General features: G+C 51.6%; 1 protein-coding gene across 2 annotated transcripts in view; it reads left to right on the top strand.

Annotated features, from left to right (window-relative positions):
- Positions 1 to 5164, top strand: part of EPHB4 (EPH receptor B4) — a 75598-nt gene extending 70434 nt beyond the window's left edge. For both annotated transcript variants that reach the window (XM_073573843.1, XM_073573809.1), the window contains exons 9-16: positions 745 to 809; positions 1015 to 1128; positions 1212 to 1459; positions 2680 to 2895; positions 3049 to 3198; positions 3279 to 3472; positions 3810 to 3965; positions 4065 to 5164. In XM_073573843.1, the coding sequence (XP_073429944.1) occupies positions 745 to 809; positions 1015 to 1128; positions 1212 to 1459; positions 2680 to 2895; positions 3049 to 3198; positions 3279 to 3472; positions 3810 to 3965; positions 4065 to 4179 (1258 nt within the window). In that variant the 3' untranslated portion in view covers positions 4180 to 5164. The remainder of the gene's footprint in view (positions 1 to 744; positions 810 to 1014; positions 1129 to 1211; positions 1460 to 2679; positions 2896 to 3048; positions 3199 to 3278; positions 3473 to 3809; positions 3966 to 4064) is intronic.
- The last annotated feature ends 12290 nt before the right edge of the window (positions 5165 to 17454 follow it).

The raw sequence follows: 17454 nt of genomic DNA, 5'->3' as shown, positions 1-17454 counted from the left end.
GATTACGGGGTGTGGTCGTATTATGTACACTTAGCGTTACTCGTCATGGCCCTGTGATGATTACGGGATGTGGTCCTATTATGTACACTTAACGTTACTCAGCGTGGCCCTGTGATGATTACGGGGTGTGGTCCTATGATGTACACTTAGCGTTACTCAGCGTGGCCCTGTGATTACACGGTGGGGTCATATTATCTACACTTAGCGTTACTCGGCGTGGCCCTGTGATGATTACATGCTGTGGTCCTATTATGTAGACTTAGCGTTACTCAGCGTGGCCCTGTGATTACACAGTGGGGTCATATTATGTACACTTAGCGTTACTTGTCGTGGCCCTGTGATGATTACATGGTGTGGTCATATTATGTACACTTAGCGTTACTCGTCGTGGCCCTGTGATTACGGGGTGTGATCATATTATGTACACTTAGCATTACTCAGCGTGGCCCTGTGATGATTACCATGTGTGGTCATATTATGTACACTTAGCGTTACTCAGCGTGGCCCTGTGGTCATATTATGTACTCTTGGCGTGACCCTGTGATGATTACGGGGTGTGGTCGTATTATGTACGCTTGGCGTTACTCGGCGTGGCCCTGTGATGATTACCGGGTGTGGTCATATTATGTATACTTAGAGTTACTCGGCGTGGCCCTGTGATGATTACGGGGTGTGGTCGTATTATGTCCGCTCGGCGTGGCTCTGTGATGATTACGCGGCCTTCATAGTTCCCTCTCTCTACAGGAAGCACGGAAGCAGCAAGGAGCCGGAGTACTCGGACAAGCCCGGCCAGTACCTCATTGGACACAGTAAGTCTCCGTTGGGCATGGAGGTCTCTTCCTTCAGGGCTTCCAGCTCGTTCTTCTGGTGATATTGATGTGTCCTCTGCCGTCTTATTTGTATCTCTTTGGAGCCCTTCAATGTCCCCTCCATCCTGTTAAGTGTCCCGAAGGATTTCTGTGGCTGAGTCCGAACGTTGCCCGAGTCTCCATTAATGGTCATGGTCTTTTTCAGACACCAAACTGTACATCGATCCGTTCACCTATGAAGACCCCAATGAGGCTGTGAGAGAATTTGCTAAAGAGATCGATGCCTCCTATGTGAAGATTGAAGAGGTGATTGGTGCTGGTGAGTAGATGTGGGAGGCTTGAGGAGATCTGTACTGAGGGATGTCATAGAAGGGCTGCACGCTGACTGAGGGTCTGTTGCAGGGGAGTTTGGAGAAGTCTGTCGGGGGCGTCTAAAGGTCCCTGGGAAGAAGGAAAATTATGTGGCTATAAAGACTCTAAAGGGTGGTTACACCGAGCGCCAACGTCGGGAGTTTCTGAGCGAGGCCAGTATCATGGGACAGTTCCAGCATCCCAACATCATCCACCTAGAAGGAGTCATCACCAATAACTGTCCTGTCATGATTATCACTGAGTACATGGAAAATGGTGCCCTGGACTCCTTTCTAAGGGTGAGTGAAGGGCCTGTCAGAGAACTGTTGGGTTGTGGGAGAGGGGTCTGTCAGAAGACAATTGGGAAGTTTAAGCTTAAGCTGTCTGAGGATGCTTGGGGTAGATGGAGCGCAGACTATCTGAGGTTGGTTGGGTGAGTGAAAGTGGGTCCTGTCAGATGGCGGTTGAGGTGGGTGGAGAAGGGTCTTTCGGAGGACAGTTGTCACGAGTGGCGTTTGTCAGTGAATGATTGGGTGGTCGAAGGAGGGTCTGTCTGAGGAGGACTGTCAGACGGTGGTCGAGGACGGTCTGTCTGAGGGTGGTCAAGATGTAGGAGTGTCTGTCAGAGGACGATTGATGTGGTGGAGGGTCGTTCAGGGTAAAGTTGGTATGGTCGAGGGTCTGCCAAAGGTCTGTTAGATGGGGAGATGGTATGAGTGGGAAATGTCAGAGATTAGGTGGGCAGAGGGCAGTTGGGGTTGGTAAAAGAGGGTCTGTCGGAAAAGGGCTGGGACAGGTGCAGGAGGGTCTGTCTGAGGAAAGTTTGGTTGACGGAGAGGGGTTTGTCAGAGGGTGGGTGGAGGGGCTGTTGGAGCAGTTGAGGTGGGTTGTAAGAGTGGGATATGTCGGAGGACAGTTGGAGTGGGTGGCGGAGGGTCTGAGGACAGTTGGGGTGGGTTGCGGAGGGTTTGTTGGAGGGAAGTTGGGTTGAGGGAGAGGGGTTTGTTGGAGGGAAGGTGGAGGATGGTCTGTCAGAAGGTAGTTGTTTTGAGAGAAAGGGGTTTGTCGGAGGGTGGTTGGAGTGGGTGGAGCCGTAGCGGGTGAGGTGGGTGGTAAGCGAGGGATATGTCGTAAGACTGTCGGGGTGAGTGTCGGACGGTTGGGATGAGTGGAGGAGGGTCTGTTATGGGTAGTTGGGTTGAGAGAGGGGTTGTCGGAGAGTGTTATGGGTGGGTGGAAGTGCTGTCGGAGCAGTTGAGGTGGGTTGTAAGAGTGGAATATGTCTGGGGACGGTTGGGGTGGCGGAGGGTCTTGTCAGAGGACAGTTGGGGTTAGTAGCGAAGGTTCTGTTGGAGTACGGTTGGAGTGAGTGGTGGACGGTCTGTCTGATGACTGTTCTGGTTGGTGATGGAGAGTCTGTCGGAAGACGGTTGGGATGGGTGGAGGACGGTCTGTCGGAGGACGTTGGAGCTATGGGGCCTATTACAGGATAACCCTAAAACTTTTTGTGTTTTTGCAGCAAAATGATGGACAGTTTACCCCGATCCAGCTAGTGGGGATGCTACGAGGGATCGCCTCGGGCATGCGCTACCTGGCAGAGATGAATTATGTTCACCGAGACCTGGCAGCACGAAATATTTTGGTGAACAGTAACTTAGTTTGTAAAGTGTCAGATTTTGGATTGTCCCGATTCTTGCAAGAGGGATCGACTGACCCAACGTACACGTCCTGCCTGGTGAGAAGAGGCCGGGGGTTCGGGAGGTTGGGCTCTACACGGGTGTTCTGTATGATGGGGGTTATGGAGATTCTGGACTTGGGGTTGGGGCGAGGGATGGGACATAACATAATATGGAGCTTTCTCCACCTCTCACGCTCACGCTTTTCTCAGGGTGGTAAAATACCAATCAGATGGACGGCTCCAGAAGCCATTGCCTTCCGCAAGTTTACTTCATCCAGTGACGTCTGGGGCTACGGGATCGTCATGTGGGAGGTCATGTCCTTCGGAGAACGTCCTTACTGGGACATGTCCAATCAAGATGTGAGTCCATGAGCTGGTGTCTGTGGGTGGTGGGACTGGACCTCCAGTGTAGGGACTAATGTGCCATCTGATTCCCTCAGGTCATCAATGCTATAGAGCAGGATTACCGGCTGCCCGCTCCCCCGGATTGTCCATCCGCTCTTCACCAGCTCATGCTGGACTGCTGGCAGCGCGACCGAGCCGCCCGTCCTCGCTTTACTGAGATTGTTAGTGCGCTGGACAAACTCATCCGCAACCCAGCCAGCCTGAAGATCACGGCACGCGAGCTGCCTGGGTAAGAGGGGCTGCTGTGTAGGACGGAAATGCATCTTTTCAGGGAGCAGTGGGTTTAAGGAGACTGTTGACAAGAGTATTGCGAGAGGACAATTCCATAAGTGTAATGATAAGCAGTCAGACATTTTTGGCAGCCACGTTAAGGAGATCTGAGGTATGGGGTGATGGGAGGGCAGGAGTTAACCGGTTCCGAACAGGAAGTGAGTTCTGCTCTGCAGGTCAGGCTGGAGGTCAGTGTTCCAGGGTCAGCAGGAAGCGCAGGAAGTTTCTAGGCGTAGTGGAGATAATGGGGGGATTGTATTGTGTAACGTCAGCCTTGTCCGTCTCTCTGCATCCAGATCCTCGCAGCCCCTCCTGGACCAGCGCACGCCCCACTACTCCTCCTTCTCCTCCGTGGGCGAGTGGCTCCATGCCATCAAAATGGGAAGATATGAAGAAGGATTCCGAAATGCCGGCTTCACCACCTTCAGCCGAGTGCGACAGATGACCACAGAGTACGTGACTGTGATATTGGTTGGGGGGCGCTGGAGAGCGCAGCAGCCATGATGGAGGCAGGGGGAGGACTGATGAAATGTGACTTCTGTTTCCCTCAGGGACCTGCTGAGGATCGGGGTCACCCTGGCCGGGCACCAGAAGAAGATCCTGTCCAGTCTCCAGCAGATTGTCCCGGCTGAGAAGGTCTCGGGGGGCTCAGCGCCGTTCTACTGAGAATCTGCATCTGATCATTGGACATTGTGCATTACCATGACTGTGAACCTACAGCCACCATGACGCTGGCCCAGGTGGCCCGCTCTATGCCGCCAGGTGGCCCGCTCTGTGCCGCCCGCTGACGCTGGAGGCTGCCATGTCCAGCTGGGCACAAGACTGGAAACCTGTGCTTACAATGGGCCGTTCCAACAGCTGACCTGGGAGACCGCCGATAATAGAGCCCGGGAGACCACCTACAGTATAATAGAGCGGAGGAGACCACATGTAATAAAGCCCGGGAAAATGCCTGTAATGGAGCCTGTGAGACCGCCTGTAATAAAGCAGAAGAGGTCTCCTGTAATAGAGCCGAGGAGACCGCCTGTAATAGAGTGGAGGAAACCACCGATAATAAAGCGGAGGAGACCACCAATAATAGAGTGGAGGAGACCACCGATAATAAAGCCCAGGAGACCGCCTGTCATAGAGCGGAGGAGACCACCGATAATAAAGCCCAGGAGACCGCCTGTCATAGAGTGGAGGAGACCACCAATAATAGAACGGAGGAGACCACCGATAATAAAGCCCAGGAGACCGCCTGTCATAGAGCGGAGGAGACCACCAATAATAGAGCGGAGGAGACCACCGATAATAAAGCCCAGGAGACCGCCTGTCATAGAGCGGAGGAGACCACCAATAATAGAACGGAGGAGACCACCGATAATAAAGCCCAGGAGACCACCGATAATAGAGGAGGAACTGTAGGACTATGATGGTCCCATGACCTCCGCTCTTGTGCCAGCGAGTGGTCTTACCTCCAGCTGCCCGCCACATTGCAGCACTGACCTTTGACTCCCGGCTGACCCTGTAACCTGCAACCACAGGTGGTGGTCCGCTGTTACTGGAGACTGGTGCCCCCCGGGATCTGTACACCCCTGTATATAGCTGTATATTCTCATCTCTTCTGATGTTCCTTCATTTTTATATTAAATTATTTGATAATAAAAAACGAGTAAGGGGTTAATGGAGTGCAGCTCCTGCTGCTGGGTAATGCAGCCTGTCCAGGTGCTGCCGGCTGTCACACGTGCATTGCTTATTGTCACCTGGGTAACAGAAAACCGAGCCGCTGCCGATCCTGACACTCTGACCGCCATATTGGTTATTACCCAGCATTCCTGTACATTGTGCCTTATATATTTATATTATAGCGTGGGGCTGGCTGCCACAGACAGAAATCACCTGATTGGTCCATTCCAGAGACCACGGCTTGTGAAATATTGTGGGGTTATGGGCGGGTGAAGGGTGTTACAGGTGTGATATTACGCAGAGGAGTGTCTGTATTACACGTGTGGTATTACACGTGTGATATTACATGGGACGAGTATCTATTAACACGTTAATTATGCAAATTGTCTCTTCAGAGAGGAAGAGGACTGGAACTCTAGTGCCCCCTATTGAAAGTAGCAATCCTAGAAGTCAGTGTTGACCCTTTAACGAGCCTTGTTACCAGGGCTGTGGAGTCGGTAAGCCAAACCTGCGACTCCGACTCCTCAATTTCCCTCACTCCGACTCCACGACTCCGACTCCTCAATTTCCCTCACTCCGACTCCACGACTCCGACTCCCACATATATTGCTTATATTTAAGTGAAAAACGTATTGTAGTCCAATGTGAACATCAGACACTCAATCATTTCTATGATCCAATAATCAAGATATTTAGATAGAACAGAATATATATTTATTGGAATACAACTTTAGAACACAAAAAACTAATAAATTGTAAATATGTAATACACTGTGTAATATCGATTACATATATATATACAGTATATATAACACTATGTAAGTGGCAAAAAACTGTTTTCTACAAAAACCTACTAAATAACATTTGTGCAGTCTATGAATTTGTCCTAAGATATAGAATCGCCCCCATCAGATCCTCCTTCATAGATGACCTCACGTCTGACCTAATAACTTTAAGTCCAGAGAACAACCTCCCTACAGTAACTTGGGTTGGAGGCAAAGCCGTAACCACATGGGAACATCTCTAACAATTTCCGGGTATAAAGGAATTGCCTCGTGCACAGTCAGTTCTGATGAACGGTTGAATTTTCTTTTTCTTTGCGAGCAAGTGAAACATTTTGCTGAAATCTGGTCAATCTGCTGCTATAGGAGACGGAGTGAAATCTTTTTCCTTGCAGCAACGCTTTGCCGGCTCCATATCATCCAAATACTTGTCAAAGTCAAACTCCTCATCTGATGAGGATGAAGATATGGCAGCAGCAGCACTGTCTGGACCCGAGTCCTCTTGCGCCTGGCAGTCCTCCTGTAGCCCACTCATCCTAACTGCTACCTCAGTCAGAGCTTCTTTTCCTTTAGTAAGCTGTTGATCATCAAGCAATATACGATGACTTGGGTCCACATAAACAGCTGCCAGAAAATTTTTATTTTCCAATAGCTGTCTCTCTCCGTTTCATTGAAGCAGAAATGCCATCTGTGATTTAACCTCCTCTTTGGGACAGGCGAAATAGCAAGTTCTTCCACTCCCTTATGAAGATGCCAGGAGTTAAATCCTCAGCTTGTAATTTTTTAGTCACGGTAAATGGGTGATTAATCAATTCCTTCAATTCAGCCACCTGTGTCCATTGACCTTCATTTAGAGTTACCTGAGGGTTCGCCATATCTATAAGAAAAGGTTTTAGCCAGGATCAAAACTGGGGGGGGGGGGCAGAACCTCATAGTGTTCCGCAGAATCTCATACTGCACACCTCAGCTGCTGCAGAACCTCATACTGCACACCCCTACACTTGAAAATAAAGCCTGCACCTTAAGATGTGGTGAATGCAGTCTATTTATTCCAACTATCAGCTGATGTTGATGTGTTACTGAAGACGAGCAATGCCTGTCCTGGGCGTCCTTTTGGGCAGCTATGAGGTGTACCTGACTGGTGCTAAAAAAAGGAGTGTTAGTCTGTGTGCTACCCGGCTTTCATTCTTTTTGGTACAGATAAGATATGGATACAGATATGGATAAATGGATAGAGCAGATTTCTAATCTGCTTTTGCTATTGAAAACATTATCTATGAGCTCAAAAACCTTTCAGGTGATGCCGTTTTTTAAAAAACTGATCAGCTTTTGCAACTGAAAAACGTATACGAAAAAACGCAGGAAAAACGCTGTGTGTGAATGTAGCCTTAGATCAGGAATAGAACGGCCATTTATAGGACATTTCATAACTTTCCCAAATTCCTATGAAAAAATATTCAGCATATTCTGCATTGAATTACTGTACCCAATTTATTATATATTTTAGGAGTCGGAGTCGGTCCATTTTATTCCGACTCCACCAAAATGAGCTCCGACTCCACGACTCCGACTCCACAGCTCTTGTTACATGACTTAGGATAAAAGCCAAAACCAGAATCTCAATTTGCAGACACTGTGTTTCGGGGTACTGCCCCTCGTCAGTGCAAAGTGTGAGATCTGTTTTGGCTGTGACTTCCAATAGGTGGCACTAGAGTTCTAGTCCTCTTCCTCTCTGAAGAGACAATTTGCATAATTGGCATATTTCCCAGAGGAGCATTGCGGCTTTAAGTCTCCTCATCTCGACATGCTTAGCATGTCATTCTCCGCAAAAAGAACTGATACTTCTTGTATAACACGTGTGATATTACACGGGGTGAGTGCCTGTCTTACACGTGTGATATTACACGGGGTGAGTGCCTGTCTTACACGTGTGATATTACACGGGGTGAGTGCCTGTCTTACACGTGTGATATTACACGGGGTGAGTGCCTGTCTTACACGTGTGATATTACACGGGGTGAGTGCCTGTCTTACACGTGTGATATTACACGGGGTGAGTGCCTGTCTTACACGTGTGATATTACACGGGGTGAGTGCCTGTCTTACACGTGTGATATTACACGGGGTGAGTGCCTGTCTTACACGTGTGATATTACACGGGGTGAGTGCCTGTCTTACACGCGTGATATTACACGGGGTGAGTGCCTGTCTTACACGTGTGATATTACATGGGAGAGTGTCTGTATTATACTGGGTTTGTCAGTATTAGGCCGGTTTCACATTAGCGCATTTTCAGCGCGCGCACGGCCGGGGGTAGCTCCGCCCCCGAGCCGGCTCTCTGCCCGGCGTGCCCGCCCCTTCCTTGTAGCGCCGCCTCCTAGCGCACAGCGGCGCCTGCGATCGGCGCACCCTATCTTTAGCATAGGGTGCGCCGATCGTGCGCAGGCCGTTCGCTAGTTGCGCTTTGACCTGCGCTGCGCACTTTTGACGGTGCGCCGTGCGCGCCAAAATCGAACTTTTCGGATTTTGGCGCGCACGGCGCACCGTCATAAGTGGTGCTCACGGCCGGGCCGGTGTGTAGGGTAAGGCTGGTTTCACACTTGCGTTTTTTTTCGCGGGATTTTAGCGCTAAAAAACGCATGCGTTTTTTTTTCCTATACTTTGCATGGGATGCGCTTATGTGCGCATACACATGCGTTTTTCCGCGCATGCGTTTTTTTGCGGTATGCGCTCGGGCGCACAAAATGCATCCTGTTGCATTTTTTGGGCGTCCGACTTGCCTCAAAAAAACGCATGCGCGCGCAATGCGTTTTCTTACAGCAGGACACCCATGGGTGCGCATATGTGCGCATTGGCATGCTTATGTATGCGCACATATTTTTTTGCGCATGCGTTTTTTTTTTTACCATTAGTTTGACAATGGAATTTAGGGGTTTGGGTTAGAGTTAGGGTCAGTTAAGGGAGGTTAGGGTTAAGGTCAGGGTTAGGGTTAGTATGGTTTGGTTAAGGGTCAGGGTTAGGGTTAGTATGGTTTGGTTAAGGGTCAGGGTTAGGGTTAGTAAAGTCATGGTTTGGGTTAGTGTGAGGGGCCACCTAATGTTGGAAACAAATGCAAACGCGGTAAAAACGCACTAAAAACGCATACAAACGCATAAAAACGCTGCGTTTTTTCATGCATGCTCATAAAAATGCTTGAAAAAAACGCAGCATTTGTATGCGTTTTTTCAATGCTTTTTTTAGCTGGAAAAACGCGCTGCAAAAAAAAGCAAGTGTGAAATTAGCCTAAGACCCTCACGTGGTGCTCACGGCCGGGCCGGTGTGTAGGGTAAGACCCTCACTTGGTGCTCACAACCAGGCAGGTGTGTAGAGTAAGACCCCCATGTCCTGCTCACAACCAGGCAGGTGTGTAGGGTAAGACCCCCATGTCCTGCTCACGGCCGGGCCGGTGTGTAGGGTAAGACCCCCATGTCCTGCTCACGGCCGGGCCAGTGTGTAGGGTAAGACCCTCACGTGGTGCTCACAACCAGGCAGGTGTGTAGAGTAAGACCCCCATGTCCTGCTCACGGCCGGGCCAGTGTGTAGGGTAAGACCCTCACGTGGTGCTCACAACCAGGCAGGTGTGTAGAGTAAGACCCCCATGTCCTGCTCACGGCCGGGCCGGTGTGTAGGGTAAGGCCCTCACGTGGTGCTCACGGCCAGGCCGGTGTGTAGGGTAAGACCCTCACGTGGTGCTCACAACCAGGCAGGTGTGTAGAGTAAGACCCCCATGTCCTGCTCACGGCCGGGCCGGTGTGTAGGGTAAGGCCCTCACGTGGTGCTCACGGCCAGGCCGGTGTGTAGGGTAAGACCCTCACGTGGTGCTCACAACCAGGCAGGTGTGTAGAGTAAGACCCCCATGTCCTGCTCACGGCCGGGCCGGTGTGTAGGGTAAGGCCCTCACGTGGTGCTCACGGCCAGGCCGGTGTGTAGGGTAAGACCCTCACGTGGTGCTCACAACCAGGCAGGTGTGTAGAGTAAGACCCCCATGTCCTGCTCACGGCCGGGCCGGTGTGTAGGGTAAGGCCCTCACGTGGTGCTCACGGCCAGGCCGGTGTGTAGGGTAAGACCCTCACGTGGTGCTCACAACCAGGCAGGTGTGTAGAGTAAGACCCCCATGTCCTGCTCACGGCCGAGCCGGTGTGTAGGGTAAGACCCTCACGTGGTGCTCATGGGCCGGTGGATTCTGTGGCGGTCGGCACACGGTCCCCGGGCCGCTGCTCGCCATCTGGCCGTGGAGTTTCTCGAGCCGGCGGTAATTAGCAGAGTTTGTTTAGAGCCGTCTGCTGCTCTTGGATGTGGCGGTTGAGGAACACTCAGGAAATGGGAGCAGACATGTTTACTCTGGGGTAATGAGGGTAATTATTATAATGGAGGGGCTGTTAATGACTCCTCATCCTCTGCACCGGTTTGTGTGTGTTCTCTGGTGATGGTATTCTCCACAGGCCGATGATCCCCCTTCACCCCGGATATCTTCCCTGTGTGTCACTGCGGGGGCCATGTTCTGTGGCGGGGGGTCACATGTTTGAGTGACAATGTGGGACCCCCGGGATGTGACTGCACCGTTGAGGGGCATAGTCTCTAATGAGAGATGGGGACTGCTCCATGGGGTGACATCATAGACCACTGGCAAAAGTGTGAGACCCCTCAGACCATTTCCCCCACATCCATTGCTAACAGGTGCAATTACTAAATAGCACAGAAGATGATGACCCTGACCCCGGTGCCCCCTGACCTCTACCTCCCCTGCCACATGTCCTGCAGACTCCATGATCACCTCCTTGGATGATGTCCTGGGGGGTGAAGATCCTATTAACCCTTTAGTGGAGGTCTGCAGATGACGGGAGGGCGCAGGTCACCATTTTCATGTGTAATGCCATTACTGACAGCAATGAGAGAGGCCCCACAACATCTGAAGGCCTAAGTGGGCAGCACAATAGTGGGCCCTGCGGCTCTTCTCTCGCGCCGCCCCCCTCGCTCACCTGTCTGGTATGTTAATTATAGTTTTAACATTCCACCCAAATCCTTCCTTAATCCCACAGGTCTCAGATGCCTCCTCCCCATCTCCACTCCAGCCTGCGGGGCAGCCACACCGAGAGGACCGCAGTGATGACAATGTGTGGTGGAAAGCCTTAATGGCATGGTCCTCCGCAGTCAGTGGCAGGGTTGTCATCCTATGAAGAGTTAAATGCACCTCAGGTTCAGCAGTCTATGCTATACGTAAACTCTGTGAACCCCCAATATGGGAGGTCATCCTAAGCCTTTACACCACCCTCCTGGCGCTGAGCGCCAATCCTACATCCAACGTCACGGAGCTCTGCTAAATCCTCCATCACGGTCGTCCCTGATTATATCCCACTTTGGTCATAAGTAATATAATTACTAGGGCGATACGGAGACTTAACCTTGTATCAGTCTACACAGACTATAATCTGCACTTTCCAGGTTCAGCATTTCAATATCTTCAAATCTTTCCCTTGGGAGGAATTTTCTGCATCCGGAAGAATGTAGCGTATTCTGCACCACAAAGCCCTCGCGGGTCACATAGGTTATGTCGTATAACTTTTGTTTTTGTATCAAGAACTAAGAGGACAAAATTGAACTTAGCTTACCTAATGCACAAGGGTGAAAGTCCATTGTCATCCTCTTAATGAAGCTTCCTGTAAGTTTTTAATAACATTTCTTCATTAATTTGTATGTTGTAACCAATTAGAACAGATATATAATATTACAGGTATGCAACTTATCTAAACTGGTCTTAGGTTCCCTAATAAATGAGGGTGAAAGTCACTGTGTTAGTGACAGGCATGGTTAGATAATATCATACTTATTACATGTAAACATAACTTCATATAGTGACATAACCTGAGCTAGATTTAGCTCCCTAAGTCCTGTGGGTGAAAGTCCTAATTCATCTGTTGGAGATGCTAATTTCATTGTTTTCGGGGGTTAAGACCTGATGATGTAGCAGAAGGTCCACCATGTTGTCATCCCTCTCCTGCCAGTCTGAGTTTTGAGATTCTCCATACATATAGCAGATGTACTTGACACATGTTCAGGGTCTTTCTTTTGTGCGGCTGGTTCAGCCTCTGATCCCTGGGAGGACTTTTTCAGCTTTTCACATATTTTGATGCATTCCTTACATTTACGCAATGACCTTGCAATCCCCGAAGCCTTAGCAATGAATGGAGGGTGTTGGGCTCAGTGACCGGACTCATCAGTGATTGGAGGCCGTCCAGGAAAGTTTGGAGAATTGGAGGTTAGAGGTTAATGTGCTTTGTATGGAGGCTGCTATGGGATAATGTGCTGCAGGCTGTGCGCTGAGGGTGCGAGGTGCAGCAGAGCTCCAGTCATGTACTGACAAGTCGCCTGCAGCCCTGACATCATACTGAAATACTCTGTGCTGCTGTGAGCATTCTGTATCTTGTATGGTGGATGATGCTGTGGCTTGAGATTAGATGGAGTGCGGTTTGTTATGGCGGGGTGCAGGGTATGGAGTGTGGTAGGTTATGGTGGGTGCAGGGTATGGAGTGTGGTTTGTTATGACGGGGTGCAGGGTATGGAGTGTGGTAGGTTATGGTGGGTGCAGGATATGGAGTGTGGTTTGTTATGGCGGGGTGCAGGGTATGGAGTGTGGTTTGTTATGGCGGGGTGCAGGGTATGGAGTGTGGTTTGTTATTGGGAGAGTGCAGGGTATGGAGTGTGGTTTGTTATGGTGGGTGCAGGGTATGGAGTGTGGTTTGTTATGGTGGGTGCAGGGTATGGAGTGTGGTTTGTTATGGTGGGTGCAGGGTATGGAGTGCGGTTTGTTATTGGGGGGGTGCAGGGTATGGAGTGCGGTTATGGCGGGGTGCAGGGTATGGAGTGTGGTTTTTTTATTGGGGGGGTGCAGGGTATGGAGTGTGGTTTGTTATTGGGTGGTGCAGGGTATGGAGTGTGGTTTGCTATTGGGTGCAGGGTATGGAGTGCGATAGGTTATGGCGGGGTATGGAGTGCGGTTTGTTATTGGTGGGGTGCAGGGTATGGAGTGCGGTTATGGCGGGGTGCAGGGTATGGAGTGTGGTTTTTTATTGGGGGGTGCAGGGTATGTAGTGCGGTTTGTGATTGGGGGGGTGCAGGGTATGGAGTGTGGTTTGTTATTTGGGGGAGCAGGGTATGGAGTGTGGTTTGTTATTGGGGGGTGCAGGGTATGTAGTGCGGTTTGTTATTGGGGGAAGCAGGGTATGGAGTGTGGTTTGTTATTTGGGGGAGCAGGGTATGGAGTGTGGTTTGTTGGGGGGAGCAGGGTATAGAGTGTGGTTTGTTATTGGGGGGTGCAGGGTATGGAGTGTGGTTTGTTATTGGGGGGTTCAGGGTATGGAGTGTGGTTTGTTATGGCGGGGTTCAGGGTATGGAGTGTGGTTTGTTATGGCGGGGTTCAGGGTATGGAGTGTGGTTTGTTATGGCGGGGTGCAGCGTATGGAGTGCGGTGTTATTGGGGGGTGCAGGGTATGGAGTGTGGTTTGTTGGGGGGGGTGCAGGGTATGGAGTGTGGTTTGTTATGCCGGGGTGCAGGGTATGGAGTGTGGTGTTATTGGGGGGTGCAGGGTATGAGTGTGGTTTGTTGGGGGGTGCAGGGTATGGAGTGTGGTTTGCTATTGGGTGCAGGGTATGGGGTGCGATAGGTTATGGCGGGTGCAGGGTATGGAGTGCGGTTTGTTATTGGGGGGTGCAGGGTATGGAGTGCGGTTATGGCGGGGTGCAGGGTATGGAGTGTGGTTTGTTATTGGGGGTGCAGGGTATGGAGTGTGGTTTGCTATTGGGTGCAGGGTATGGGGTGCGATAGGTTATGGCGGGTGCAGGGTATGGAGTGCGGTTTGTTATTGGGGGGTGCAGGGTATGGAGTGCGGTTATGGCGGGGTGCAGGGTATGGAGTGTGGTTTGTTATTGGGGGGTGCAGGGTATGGAGTGCGGTTATGGCGGGGTTGCAGGGTATGTAGTGCGGTTTGTTATTGGGGGGGTGCAGGGTATGGAGTGCGGTTTTGTTATTGGGGGTGCAGGGTATGGAGTGCGGTTTGTTATGCCGGGGTGCAGGGTATGAGTGTGGTTTGTTGGGGGGTGCAGGGTATGGAGTGTGGTTTGTTATGCCGGGGTGCAGGGTATGGAGTGTGGTTTGTTATTGGGGGTGCAGGGTATGGAGTGTGGTTTGCTATTGGGTGCAGGGTATGGGGTGCGATAGGTTATGGCGGGTGCAGGGTATGGAGTGCGGTTTGTTATTGGGGGGTGCAGGGTATGGAGTGTGGTTTGTTATTGGGGGGTGCAGGGTATGGAGTGCGGTTATGGCGGGGTTGCAGGGTATCTAGTGCGGTTTGTTATTGGGGGGGTGCAGGGTATGGAGTGCGGTTTTGTTATTGGGGGTGCAGGGTATGGAGTGCGGTTTGTTATGGCGGGGTGCAGGGTATGGAGTGCAGTTTATTATTGGGGGGTGCAGGGTATGGAGTGCGATAGATTATGGCGGGGTGCAGGGCATGGAGTGTGGTTTGTTATTGGTGGGTGCAGGGTATGGAGTGTGGTTTGTTATGGCGGGGTTCAGGGTATGGAGTGTAGTTTGTTATTGGGGGGTGCAGGGTATGGAGTGCGGTTTATGGCGGGGTTCAGGGTATGGAGTGCGGTCTGTTATTGGGGGGTTGCAGGGTATGGAGTGTGGTTTGTTATTGGGGGGTGCAGGGTATGGAGTGTGGTGTTATTGGGGGGTGCAGGGTATGGAGTGTGGTAGGTTATGGCGGGTGCAGGGTATGGAGTGTGGTTTGTTATTGGGGGTGCAGGGTATGGAGTGTGGTTATGGCGGGGTGCAGCGTATGGAGTGCGGTGTTATTGGGGGGGTGCAGGGTATGGAGTGTGGTTTGTTGGGGGGGTGCAGGGTATGGAGTGTGGTTTGTTATGCCGGGGTGCAGGGTATGGAGTGTGGTGTTATTGGGGGGGTGCAGGGTATGAGTGTGGTTTGTTGGGGGGTGCAGGGTATGGAGTGTGGTTTGTTATTGGGGGGAGCAGGGTATGGAGTGTGGTTTGTTATGGCGGGGTTCAGGGTATGGAATGTGGTTTGTTGGGGGGTGCAGGGTATGGAGTGTGGTTTGTTATTGGGAGGAGCAGGGTATGGAGTGTGGTTTGTTATTGGGGGTGCAGGGTATGGAGTGTGGTTTGCTATTGGGTGCAGGGTATGGGGTGCGATAGGTTATGGCGGGTGCAGGGTATGGAGTGCGGTTTGTTATTGGGGGGTGCAGGGTATGGAGTGTGGTTTGTTATTGGGGGGTGCAGGGTATGGAGTGCGGTTATGGCGGGGTTGCAGGGTATCTAGTGCGGTTTGTTATTGGGGGGGTGCAGGGTATGGAGTGCGGTTTTGTTATTGGGGGTGCAGGGTATGGAGTGCGGTTTGTTATGGCGGGGTGCAGGGTATGGAGTGCAGTTTATTATTGGGGGGTGCAGGGTATGGAGTGCGATAGATTATGGCGGGGTGCAGGGCATGGAGTGTGGTTTGTTATTGGTGGGTGCAGGGTATGGAGTGTGGTTTGTTATGGCGGGGTTCAGGGTATGGAGTGTAGTTTGTTATTGGGGGGTGCAGGGTATGGAGTGCGGTTTATGGCGGGGTTCAGGGTATGGAGTGCGGTCTGTTATTGGGGGGTTGCAGGGTATGGAGTGTGGTTTGTTATTGGGGGGTGCAGGGTATGGAGTGTGGTGTTATTGGGGGGTGCAGGGTATGGAGTGTGGTAGGTTATGGCGGGTGCAGGGTATGGAGTGTGGTTTGTTATTGGGGGTGCAGGGTATGGAGTGTGGTTATGGCGGGGTGCAGCGTATGGAGTGCGGTGTTATTGGGGGGGTGCAGGGTATGGAGTGTGGTTTGTTGGGGGGGTGCAGGGTATGGAGTGTGGTTTGTTATGCCGGGGTGCAGGGTATGGAGTGTGGTGTTATTGGGGGGGTGCAGGGTATGAGTGTGGTTTGTTGGGGGGTGCAGGGTATGGAGTGTGGTTTGTTATTGGGGGGAGCAGGGTATGGAGTGTGGTTTGTTATGGCGGGGTTCAGGGTATGGAATGTGGTTTGTTGGGGGGTGCAGGGTATGGAGTGTGGTTTGTTATTGGGAGGAGCAGGGTATGGAGTCTGGTTTGTTATTGGGGGTGCAGGGTATGGAGTGTGGTTTGCTATTGGGTGCAGAGTATGGAGTGCGATAGGTTATGGCGGGGTGCGGGGTATGGAGTGCGGTTTGTTATTGGTGGGGTGCAGGGTATGGAGTGCGGTTATGGCGGGGTGCAGGGTATGGAGTGTGGTTTTTTATTGGGGGGTGCAGGGTATGTAGTGCGGTTTGTGATTGGGGGGGTGCAGGGTATGGAGTGTGGTTTGTTATTGGGGGAAGCAGGGTATGGAGTGTGGTTTATTTGGGGGAGCAGGGTATGGAGTGTGGTTTGTTGGGGGGAGCAGGGTATAGAGTGTGGTTTGTTATTGGGGGGTGCAGGGTATGGAGTGTGGTTTGTTATTGGGGGGAGCAGGGTATGGAGTGTGGTTTGTTATGGCGGGGTTCAGGGTATGGAGTGTGGTTTGTTATGGCGGGGTGCAGCGTATGGAGTGCGGTGTTATTGGGGGGGTGCAGGGTATGGAGTGTGGTTTGTTGGGGGGGTGCAGGGTATGGAGTGTGGTTTGTTATGCCGGGGTGCAGGGTATGGAGTGTGGTGTTATTGGGGGGTGCAGGGTATGAGTGTGGTTTGTTGGGGGGTGCAGGGTATGGAGTGTGGTTTGTTATGCCGGGGTGCAGGGTATGGAGTGTGGTTTGTTATTGGGGGTGCAGGGTATGGAGTGTGGTTTGCTATTGGGTGCAGGGTATGGAGTGCGATAGGTTATGGCGGGTGCAGGGTATGGAGTGTGGTTTGTTATTGGGGGGTGCAGGGTATGGAGTGCGGTTATGGCGGGGTGCAGGGTATGGAGTGTGGTTTGTTAATGGGGGGTGCAGGGTATGGAGTGTGGTTTTGTTATTGGGGGTGCAGGGTATGGAGTGCGGTTTGTTATGGCGGGGTGCAGGGTATGGAGTGCAGTTTATTATTGGGGAGTGCAGGGTATGGAGTGCGATAGATTATGGCGGGGTGCAGGGCATGGAGTGTGGTTTGTTATTGGGGGGTGCAGGGTATGGAGTGTGGTTTGTTATGGCGGGGTTCAGGGTATGGAGTGTAGTTTGTTATTGGGGGGTGCAGGGTATGGAGTGCGGTTTATGGCGGGGTTCAGGGTATGGAGTGCGGTCTGTTATTGGGGGGTTGCAGGGTATGGAGTGTGGTTTGTTATTGGGGGGTGCAGGGTATGGAGTGTGGTGTTATTGGGGGGTGCAGGGTATGGAGTGTGGTAGGTTATGGCGGGTGCAGGGTATGGAGTGTGGTTTGCTATTGGGTGCAGGGTATGGAGTGCGATAGGTTATGGCGGGGTGCGGGGTATGGAGTGC

This window comes from Dendrobates tinctorius, unplaced genomic scaffold (assembly GCF_039654945.1).
Source record: "Dendrobates tinctorius isolate UK_male_01 unplaced genomic scaffold, ASM3965494v1 ptg000002l, whole genome shotgun sequence".
NCBI lineage: Eukaryota > Metazoa > Chordata > Amphibia > Anura > Dendrobatidae > Dendrobates > Dendrobates tinctorius.
Note: the sequence above shows the minus strand (reverse complement) of the source record. Positions and strands in the feature narration are given on the sequence as shown.